The 11,874-nt window shown below is 42.1% G+C and overlaps 1 protein-coding gene across 1 annotated transcript; it reads left to right on the top strand.

Annotated features, from left to right (window-relative positions):
• The first annotated feature begins 345 nt into the window (after nucleotides 1-345).
• LOC111956706 (glutamine synthetase) lies at nucleotides 346-3,470 on the top strand. Its single transcript, XM_023977237.2, has 7 exons — nucleotides 346-440; nucleotides 907-1,091; nucleotides 1,240-1,401; nucleotides 1,499-1,645; nucleotides 1,756-1,883; nucleotides 2,000-2,199; nucleotides 2,409-3,470. Exons 2-7 carry the CDS (start codon nucleotides 926-928, stop codon nucleotides 2,719-2,721), a joined length of 1,116 nt encoding a protein of 371 aa, XP_023833005.1. The 5' UTR covers nucleotides 346-440; nucleotides 907-925; the 3' UTR covers nucleotides 2,722-3,470.
• The last annotated feature ends 8,404 nt before the right edge of the window (nucleotides 3,471-11,874 follow it).

The raw sequence follows: 11,874 nt of genomic DNA, 5'->3' as shown, positions 1-11,874 counted from the left end.
TCCCATCAAATCTCGATTGGCTTTAAATATGCATATATTTCTAGCCATTGTAGTACTTTATGTAACCTAAAGTTTTCTGCTCTTTGTAATGGTGTAGGTACTAAATAGCCTACACTGGTTATTGTATAAACTGTACTGTACTGGATACATTGTATCAGTCACACAAAATGACACGCAATGCTTTTTAACTATACTAGAGGGCGTTGCACCTCGAACCCTGTCCAATGATCGAGCCGCGTGTGCTGTCACTCACTTTGGAATAAACAAATCGTGTTTTTCTCTGACCAATCAAAGACTCCGAGCTCCAACTCTCTTGTTATAAATTGAACTGAAACAAGAGGTCGAAGCTAGAATGAYAGAACAACTATCGGGATATCTTTTAACATTATATTGGACTTGCCAGTCCTTTAAATTTTATTTAAAATTTCTCGTTTTTCCAGGTAATTTTCTATTTATTCCTTATGATATAGCTACTACATACCTTTTTTACTTGACCTATTATATTGTAGCCAAGTTATTTGGAAATGCTTTTTTTTTTTGTAAGATTAGTGAAGTTTGTGGTGTCTTTCCTAATGTATTGATATCCTCTCTCTGATGCTGTGTTAGGTTCATTGTTCTGTAAATTATGAAGGAAATGTGCGATGTAATATTAGAATTGCAATAGTGTGTAGCCATGACTACAGTGTGTGGTGTTTCAGCAATCCCCAGAAGACCCAAGAGGTAGTTTTAGTTTAAATCAATGTCAATCTTCGCTTGCGTGCTTTGATTCGTTTTGGAACAATACACAACCCTGTCTCCGAACGCGCTGTTATGCAACATGTTTATTCAACGAAATCAATGCTGGTCAAGTAAGCGGCTGCTTTGATGTAGTCTCATCATACCTGTCTTTTCGTCGTCATTTCTTAGGTGTTTTATAACAAACAAGATGGCTATGTCCGCCAGCGCCGAACTGAGTAAGGCTGTTAAACAGCAGTACATGGAACTCCCTCAGGGAGACAAAGTCCAAGTCATGTACGTCTGGATCGATGGAACCGGAGAGGGACTCCGCTGCAAAACCAGAACGCTGGATTCGGAGCCCAAGAGCATCGAGGGTATGCAATAATTAGAACGGAAGGGTTTAATTTTTTCTTTGTTGGTTGGCATTTGAGTTCTGGGGGTTGTAGGCATAATTTATTTTGTAGCCTACCTAGTTGTTTTGACTGACTTGCGTTAACTAAATAATTTGCTTTGATTCTATAGAACTGCCGGAATGGAACTTTGATGGCTCCAGCACCTACCAGTCTGAGGGCTCAAACAGTGATATGTATTTGATTCCTTCTGCAATGTTCAGAGATCCCTTCCGCAAAGACCCCAACAAATTGGTATTGTGTGAAGTGCTGAAGTACAACCACAAGCCTGCAGGTAACCTAGAATTATTGGTGTGCAGTGGTCTTGCTAAGGTTGCTTTTATTTAAACTTRTTTGCTTTAGTGTCTAATATGGGTACATTTATTTAACAGAAACCAACCTTCGTTTGACGTGTAAGAAAGTCATGGACATGGTTGAGAACCAGGTCCCTTGGTTTGGCATGGAGCAAGAGTACACAATCCTAGGCACTGATGGACACCCATTCGGCTGGCCCAACAACGGCTTCCCTGGCCCACAAGGTAAAGACCCATCATAGTGATCTTTGACTGACCTTATACAACTTGCTATCCCAGCAAATGCATTAGTTTGTGAAATATCTGAATTGTTATTTAACCATGTTTCTCTATAGGTCCCTATTATTGTGGAGTGGGATCTGACAAGGCCTATGGTAGAGATATTGTGGAAGCCCACTATAGAGCCTGTCTGTATGCTGGGGTCATGATCTGTGGCACCAATGCTGAAGTAATGCCTGCACAGGTGAGCTCAAATCCTGTTTTACAATTTGGCGTTTCTGTGATTGCATAGGATCCGCCAATAGAAAAGACTGACTCATAAGACTCTCGCACTCAAACACTTGTTTTGTCTATTTTTAGTGGGAGTTCCAGGTTGGTCCTTGTGAAGGCATCAACATGGGTGATCACCTCTGGGTGGCTCGCTTCATCCTCCACCGGGTGTGTGAGGACTTTGGCGTGGTGGCCTCATTTGACCCCAAGCCTATCCCTGGGAACTGGAACGGTGCTGGCTGCCACACCAATTTCAGCACCAAAGAGATGCGGGAAGAAGGCGGGTTGAAGTGAGTACTGGATCATATCAAGATGCAGTCATGCAAGGTTTAATGAGAAATTGGCATGCATCATTTGTTTGTTCAATAGCACCCAATCTGTATGTCTTTTGGATATTGAATTAAGCCAGACTTATTTGAATGTTCTCTAGGTAATGAAAATGCTACTGACCCACCTGTCTACTTTCCTGTGTTTTAATTTAATTATCTTTCCTGCTCAGGGCCATTGAGGAGTCCATTGAGAGGCTGGGGAAGAGGCATAGCTACCACATCCGCGCCTATGACCCTAAAGGGGGGCTTGACAACGCCCGTCGCCTCACCGGCCACCATGAAACCTCCAACATCCACGAGTTCTCTGCTGGCGTAGCCAACCGTGGCGCCAGTATCCGCATCCCTCGCACCGTGGGCCAGGAGAAGAAGGGCTACTTCGAGGACCGCCGCCCGTCGGCCAATTGCGACCCGTATGCCGTGACGGAGGCACTGATRCGCACCTGTTTGCTCAGCGAGGAGGGAGATGAACCTGTGGACTATTAGACCCAACGAGATCCACTGCTCTCTGGACTTAGTCCCCTTCCCCTCACCCTCTKATTTTTTTTTTAAATGGCTGAAATGTCAAACTAGTACTGTATTTGTAATTTTTATTTTCCACTGAAATTATTCTAACCTTGTACTTTTATGTAGCTTAAAGTTGGCTGGTCAACTTAACATGGAATTAAATCTGGTGTTAACATATGGGGGGAGGGAAAGAGAATGTCTGACAGGGTATTGTCTTTCCCCTCTTGTGGTGGTTGTTTTCTAGTGGGGAGTATTTGTAACGTAACTGTTTTTAAGTTCTCATTTGYTCTATTTCCCTGCAGTCTGTTGACTTGACATGATCTAAAGCACATATTGACACTGAAGACTAGGCCTGGGTGGCATGTCATTTTCTTAATAAAACCTATGGCTAGTTTGTGTACMTTATGTATGTTGACCTGCCTTTTAAACTATGTACTGTTTCAATGTTAACTATAACTAGGAAGTGTATTTAAATGGCAACATTTKTGTCTCCAGATTTGACACATTCCTGGATCATGTTGTATGGTACACTTTAGATGTCTGGCTCCAAATACTGTTGTCTTTTACATTCGGATCCGTCTTGCCAATTGTAGAGTTCCTATAAGACTCATGAAGGAGTTTTATCCTTTTTTGTTAACTGATATACTGTTATGCACCTGATTTGGTAAAAGCTGCATTTGCTGAACCTGGTTTTTGTTTTTTACATTTAAACCTTTATTTTACCACAARTTTGACTGTTTTTAATTCTTGTCTCAAAACCAGTTTGCCAAAATTTGGCATGTAGGACTAATGCGACGGTATAGCATAACCAGGTCATTTCGGAAGTGAAATCCTAAGGTCATCCAAGTTCCTTTGACGAAATTCCTCTAATTGCATGAAATTCCCACTGAGCGCAAAACTGGAAGTGCCCTACGCTGGCTGACTGAGGAAAGGGTCTCTGGTGCACACTATTGCAGTTAACACATTGAGAAAGGGGGGGAAAACACTAGGGTATTCTCTGGCATTGATGCCCCGGAACATGATCACTGTAATTGAATCCAGATTAATAGTCTTAAAATATTTCACACCAGCACATGCACAAGGGAGACTTCAATTTTCAATCAAGATGAATCTGGGATCATAAGCTTAAATCTGGACTGTACCTGCTCTAGACCATAAGTGTTAGTGTGGTGTGAATAGTGTTGCGTATTGGGCTACAGCTGGCCATGTTGCTGTTTCACGCAATGGGTGTCACAGAATATTTCCCCGCTACATTGAGATTTAAAACTGAAAGGAGTAAAGGACTGCGTTGTAAAAAATCAATCTTCCCCTGTCAGTGCTGGTAATATCACACCTGTGAACAAGACTAGAAAACATCCAATATAACCGGTCATACACGTGCTCACGCTCAAATGTGAGCGTTGCCTGACAAGTTAATCACCAAGTGGCAGGCAGCTGCCTACTATTTACTGTATGTTGGCGCTGATTTCTTTGGCATCCCATAACAACATAGTTTCACAGACCATAGCTAATTATTTTTTGAGTAACGAGTTTACTTTGTGTTAGGGCTGGAATAGATTGTATGTGGTGTCCTTGCGAGACTGATTTTCTGTCTGAGGGGTGAGGGTATTCCTTGCATGTCTTAGGTCATGTGTGGAGAATAGGGCTAGAGATATTGTATCAAGGAAGGGCTCCTCCGACAAAGCAGCCTTGTCCTCCGGCATGGTAGCAGACCTGGAGGTTGAACTTCCCTTTCAACATTGTATGACTTGATTATGTTAAATTTAGCCTCGGAAGCCCAGGCCATGTGAGACTATGTTCAACTCTACCCTAGTGTCACAGTTTGGTCGTTCCACGAAATGAGTGTCTTTTYTGTCCCTTTGCTATTTTAAGTTGAAACATGCACACATGTTGAAATTTTAAATCCTTTTATATTAAATGAAGTGTCCTTTAACATAGACCACATGGAAAATTCAATAAATGAGATTTTAACARGAATAAAGACTTGCTAAAGTGCCAAAATTCAGAATTTGACATGTCCCTCTAAGCATCCTCTGACTTTTAAGCCCCTTAACGCTAACGTTTCTCAAAGTTTTTACCATCATTGTAAAGCATGGTGAAACTATTCATTTTTACATATTTTTCAAAAGAAACATTGAACATCAAATCAAATACAATTTTATTGGACACATGCGCCGAATACAATAGGTGTAGACTTTACAGTGAAATGCTTACTTATAAGCCCATTCCCAACAGTGCAGAGTTAAAAAGTAAGACAAATATTTGCTTTAAAAAAAGTACAAAATATTAACACAAAAACAATGAGGCTATATACAAGCACTATCAGTACCGAGTCAATGTGCAGGGGTACGAGGTAGTTGAGGTAATACAGTATGTACATGTGGGTAGGGTAAAAGGGACTAGGTAATCAGGACATATAATAAACAGAGCAGCAGCATATGTAGAGTGAGTCAGTGAGTGAATGAGTGAGTGAGTGAGTGAGTGAGAGAGTGAGTGAGTGAGTGAGGGAGTGAGTGAGTGAGGGGGTGTGAGGGAGCGTGCGTGCGTGCGTGTTGGAGTTTTAGTGTAGTATGTGTGAGTGTGTGGGTAGGGTCTAGTGAGTGTGCATAGAGCCAGTGCAAGGGAGTCGGTGCTAAACAATTTAGATGAATACATAATAATTAATGAATACATAATAATGATAATGAAATAATGAATACATAATTTCAGGGTAGCCATTTAATTAACTGTTCAGCAGTCTTATGGTTTGGGGGTAGAAGGTGTTCATGTGCCTTTTGGTCCCAGACTTGGCACTCCAGAACTGCTTACCGTGCAGTAGCAGAGAGAACAGTCTATGACTTCGTTGGAGTCGTGACAACTTTTTATGGCCTTCTGACACCGCTTGGTATAGAGGTCCTGGATGGCAGGGAGTTCAGCTACAGTGATGTATGGGGCCGTATACCCTCTGTAGCTCCTTGCTTGGATACCGAGAACTTTTTAGAGGATCTGAGGTCCATTCCAAATTTCTTCAGCCTCCTGAGGGGGAAGAGGCATTGTTGTGCCCTCTTCACGACTGTGTTGGTGTTTTTGGACCATGATAGGTCCTTAGTGATGTGGACACCGAGGAACTTGAAGCTCTCGACTCGCTCTACCACAGACYTCGATGTGAATGGGGGAATATTCGGCCCTCCGTTCCTGTAGTCCACGATAAGCTCCTTTGTCTTACCCATGTTGAGAGAGAGGTTGTTGTTCTGGCACCACACTGCSAGGTCTCTTGTCTTCCTCCCTATAGGCTGCTTCATTGTCGTCTGTGATCAAGCCTACCACGTCGTGTCGTTGGCAAATTTAATGATGGTGTTGGAGATGTGCGTGGCCACACAGTGGGAGGTGAACAGGGAGTACAGGAGGGGACTGAGCACGCACACCTAAGGGATCCTGGTGTTGAGGGTCAGCAAGGCGAATGTGTTGTTGCCTAACCTCACCACCTGAGGCCGGCCCGTCAGGAAGTCAAGGATCTAGTTGCAAAGGGAGGTGTTCAGTCCCAGGGTCCTTAGCTTAGTGATGAGCTTGGAGGGCACTATGGTATTAAACGCTGAGCTGTAGTCAATGAACAGCATTCTCACATAGGGGGATTTCTTATAAGCGTCTGGATTAGTGTCCTGCTCCTTGAAAGCGGAAGCTCTAGCCTTTAGCTCAGTGCGGATGTTTCCTGTAATCCATGACTTCTTGTTTGGATATGTACTTATAGTCACTTTGGGGACAARGTRGTCAATGTACTTATTAACGAAGACYTGAATGATGTGATAAACTCCTCAATACCATTTGGATGAATCCCGGAATATTTTCCAGTCTGTGCGAGCAAAACAGTGCTGTAGCTTAGCATCAGCTTCATCGGACCACTTCCGTATTGAGCATCCGTATCTAATAGTCAAATCTTAGTGTAAAGCAGGTGAGCTGGTTCTACACTTTCTGGCCATTTTCTTGTGTTTTGTAGTGGAAAACTGAGCAGGTCGAGCGTAACACGTCAACTCTGTTTTTTTTGTGAAGCTTGCATTCAATTTCCCCTCCCTGTTGCACACAACAAGCTTCCATTTRCCCTGTCACAAGGGGATTTATGGCTGATTTAAGATGAAGTCGTCGACCCTGTAACAGTCAACCCTGGCACATGACACTTAATAGAAACATACGATATCCTGGGGGTTAGAGCGTTGGGCCAGTACCCAGAAGGTTGCTGGATCGAATCTCTGAGCTGACAAGATAAAAATCTGCCATTCTGCTCCTGAGCAAGGCAGGTATCCCACTGTTCCCTGGGCGCCGAAGACGTGGATGTCGATTYAGGCAGCCCCCCGCACCTCTCGGATTCAGAGGGGTTGAGTTAAATGCGGAAGACACATTTCAGTTGTACAACTGACTGACGAGGTATCCCCCTTTCCCTATATATATCCTATATACTGTATATTTTTTAATTTAGCCTCTTGAGATTGGAAAACTAGTTTTTTTATGAAGTTGAACATGTGCTCTTTATGATAGAATGTTAAAATGAGGTGAAATCCAATGTATTTTTTACGAAGTTACCCAGTTACTGATCAAATCAAGTTAAATGTATTTATATAGCCCTTCTTACATCAGTTGATATCTCAAAGTGCTGTACAGAAACCCAGCCTAAAACCCCAAACAGCAAGCAATGCATGTGTAGAAGCACAGTGGCTAGGAAAATCTCCCTAGAAAGGCCCAAACCTAGGAAGAAACCTAGAGAGGAACCAGGCTATGAGGGGTGGCCAGTCCTCTTCTGGCTGTGCCGGGTGGAGATTATAACAMAACATGGCCAAGATGTTCAAATGTTCATAAATGACCAGCATGGTCAAATAATAATAATCACAGTAGTTGTCGAGGGTGCAACAGGTCAGCACCTCAGGAGTAAATGTCAGTTGGCTTTTCATAGCCGATCATTGAGAGTATCTCTACCGCTCCTGCTGTCTCTAGAGAGTTAAAAACAGCAGGTCTGGGACAGGTAGCACATCCGGTGAACAGGTCAGGGTTCCATAGCCGCAGGCAGAACAGTTGAAACTGGAGCAGCAGCACGGCCAGGTGGACTGGGGACAGCAAGGAGTCTTCATGCCAGGTAGTCCTGAGGCATGGTCCTAGGGCTCAGGTCCTCCGAGAGAGAGAAAGAAAGAAAGAAAGAGAGAAAGAGAGAATTAGAGAGAGCATACTTAAATTCACATAGGACACCGGATAAGACAGGAGAAATACTCCAGATATAACAGACTGACCCTAGCCCCCCGACACATAAACTACTACAGCATAAATACTGGAGGCTGAGACAGGAGGGGTTAGGAGACACTGTGACCCATGCGAGGGGATTTYTACTACTATCTGTACTTACTGGTGGCACAGACGCTGTTTCATCCTTTCCTACACTGAAATTACCCTTGCCTAATGATTGCGTCTGAAGCTGGGCTTGCAGCACAGCTATCCTCGCCGTAAGGTGATCATTCTCCTGTATATTATGAGTACAGCGACTGCAATTAGAAGGCATCATGTTAATGTTACTACTTAGCTTCGGCTGGTGGAGGTCCTGACGAACCACGTCCAGATAAAGTGTCCGGAGTGAAAAAGATGAATGAAAAAATAAATAAAAAGTTGAGTGAGGGAAAAACAAAAAATATAAATGGTAATTAAAAAGTAAAAAACGTAAAGTTGTCAGGTAGCAAAGTAAGGTTAGCAACAAGACGCACAGCAGCACGTAAACAAGTCTGCAAGTTGTGACCGGAAATCTGATCCACATTTGATTTGATAATGAATTTGTACAACTGACTAGGTATCCCCCTTTCCCTATGTATATGTTTTTTTAAATTTAGCCTCTTGAGAATGGAAAACTAGTTTTTTTAATGAAGTTGAACATGTGCTCTTTATGATAGAATGTTAAAATGAGGTGAAATCCAAAGTAGTTTTTTTTACGAAGTTACCCAGTTACTGATCCACATTTGATTTGATCATGAATAGGAGGGTGCTCATATTTGTCCTACTCCACATGTGTATTGGAAATGTGTTTTTTGCATAGCCCAACTTCTCCTGAGAAACAGAAACAGATATCAACAGATTCTTTCCTCTCACCTTTTCAGCATGGGGATTSAAATCCCAAAGCTCTAACCACTAGGTTACCTGACTGCTCCACTGATAACATCTTCATAATATTATGTCATCCTCTTCAATGTTTGTATATCTATTTAAGCTCCTTCTAGGACTTGGGGGAAATGCCGAATTATCCTACTGATCTCTCTGCTGAGCTTGCAGCGGCAGCCTGTGTTTCCGCTGATTCATCACTGTCCCCTCCCTTGGCTAGACTGGACCAGAACCAATAAGTATTTTAGCCAAGGAAGATGTCAGTCAGTCACGTGGTAGAACAATGTGTTTACTCTGTAAGGGAACAAGGGGGGATTTTTTCCCCTGGAGGTGCAGCAAAAATCGACACTTCACAGGACATAAATATTGACTTAGCCTGTCCTCCTCCCTCTGCTGCCTGCCTGCCTGCTGGGAAGGGAGTGCTGGCAAGTTTTGTTGTCGGACCTTTAACCTACATCCTATCTGGCCCTACAACAGAAAAGTTACAAAGTGTACTGATTGGCTCAGTCAGAAGCAAGTCAGCCAATCATAAAGTAGAAAGCAGGTCACTACAYAGAAAAGTTGGCTGGCAAATTCCCTAGTCATGTACTTTACCTTTGTCATGTTGTTCTTGGCATTTTCCCCCCAAAATAAAAAAAGAAGGCCCTGCACCAAAGCAGGGGCATATGAATTACCCTTATTCTGTTTCAAAATGCTTCCTTAAACGGAAGCAAACGTTACAAAATGGGGAGGGACCTACCTYAATTTGTTTTGCAACTGTTTAGACTAATGATTACACCCCATATCTTGTGCTTGTATGTTTTATATCAAAGTGTTTTTGCTGCCTTTACTAGACTGTCAAATCAGTACCACAAGCATTAGAAATGCAATGTTTTGAAGTTTTCRTACACTTTATTAATCTTCAGGTACCATCAAAAATGCATTCTAGGACATCTTTGTTGACACAGGCCCCACCCCATTCTGGAGAGAAAATGAATCAAAACAAAAATGTCTGTATACCTTGGAAWTGACTGAAGTTTTCTGGGGTTTTACAAGAGCACAACAGAATGGCTCTATACCAGGCTGTGTCAGAGGAAGGCACTAAAAACTGTCAAAGACTCCAGCCACAGAAGTCATAGACTGCTCTCTCTGCTAGCGCACAGCAAGCAGTACTGGAGRGCCAAGTCAGTGACCAAAAGGCACCTGAACACCTTCTACCCCCAAGCCATAAGACTGCTGAACAGTTAATCAAATGCCTAGCGGACTATTTACATTGACCCCCTTTATTATTTATTCATCTTAATTGTTTTGCACTGGACTCTCTTGCACTGGCTCTATGCACACTCACTAGACTCTACCCACACACTCCAGTAACCACACACACACACACACATGCACGCACGCACGCACGCACGCACGCACGCACGCACGCACGCACACACACAAAACGCACACACACATGCATATTGACACATTTTCACACAGGCTGCTGCTACTCTGTTTATTATATCCTGATCAGTGGTGTAAAGTTCTTAAGTAAAAATACTTTGAAGTACTACTTAAGTAGTTTTTTGGGGTATCTGTACTTTACTTTACTATATTTTTTTACTACTTTTGCTTTTACTTCACTACATTATTTAAGAAAATATGATACTTTTTACTCCGTACATTGACCTTGACACCCAAAAGTACTTGTTACATTTCGAATGCTTAGCAGGACAGGAAAATGGTTAAATCTACGCCCTTATCAACAGAACATCCCTGGTCATCACTACTGACTCTGATCTGGTGGACTCACTAAACACACAGGGTTCATTTGTAAATAATGTCTGAGTGTTGGAGTGTGCCCCTGGCTATCCATACATTTTTAAAAAACAAGAAAATGGTGCCATCTGGTTTGCTTAATATAAGAAATTTGAAATCATTTATACTTTTACTTTCACTTTTGATACTTAAGTATATTTTAGCAATTACATTTACTTTTGATACTTAAGTATATATTTAAACCAAATACGTTTAGACTTTTACTTAAGTAGAATTTTACTGGGTGAATTCTAGTTTTACTTGAGTAATTTTCTATTAAGGTATCTTTATTTTTACTAACTTTTTCCACCACTGATTCTGATTGTCTAGTCACTTTTACCCCTACCCACATGTGCATACTGCATTACCTCAATTACTTCAACTACCTCGTACCCCTGAACATTGACTCGGTACTGATACTCGTATAAAGCCTCATTAATGTCTTTATTGTGCTACTATTTCCTTTTTTTATTCAGCAAATATTTGTCTTACTTTTAAACTCTGCATTGTTGGGAATGGGCTCGTAATTAAATATTTCATGGTAAAGTCTACACCTGTTGTATTCGGCGGATGTGACCAATTAAACCTTAGGATTTGATTGTGATTTAAGTATGTCCTGTTCACTTCCCATGTTTTACAATCCAATTCAGAATATACAGTTACCTCAGAATCAATGGACTAAGGAGGAATAAGATAAAATGCCACCATATAAGTACATTGCAAGCATCAAGCATTGCATTTACAGTTAACCAGCTATCCGCCACCCCACTATTAAGTCTGATCCCCTTAGCATAAGTACAATTCAAATGGTGGAGGAATTCAATGCAATAGAGTAATTGATACATTTGCATCAACAATCCTTGCCTTAGAATAACTCCTATTCAACATGGCAAGATGCAATTGCTTTGTGGAAGGAACAATGTCTGTATTGCTGGTAACACATCCTTCCATCTAACCCATGCATGTCTAGCGGTTTTCTAGTTTGTGCTGGTTATGCTCTCTTACCTAACAGAAAGAGGGTGTGTAGGCAGGGGAGGGGATGGGGGATATCTACATTTCTGTTTACAGTGTCACTAAGCAAGCCCCTTGGTTGGACAGCAGCCATACCACCGCCATTCAAATGTCCATCCCACCACACCCCCTTCTTGAGAGCTAAATTAGGGGATCCTTGCATATAAAATCCCAGTAGCCTCTTCCCTGAGAAACTGGAGCCACGCAGAGAGGGAGCTGCTTGGACAAAGGACG

This window comes from Salvelinus sp. IW2-2015, linkage group LG32 (genome assembly GCF_002910315.2).
Source record: "Salvelinus sp. IW2-2015 linkage group LG32, ASM291031v2, whole genome shotgun sequence".
NCBI classification, from domain to species: Eukaryota; Metazoa; Chordata; class Actinopteri; order Salmoniformes; family Salmonidae; genus Salvelinus; species Salvelinus sp. IW2-2015.
This window is presented reverse-complemented; position numbering and strand designations above follow the sequence as displayed.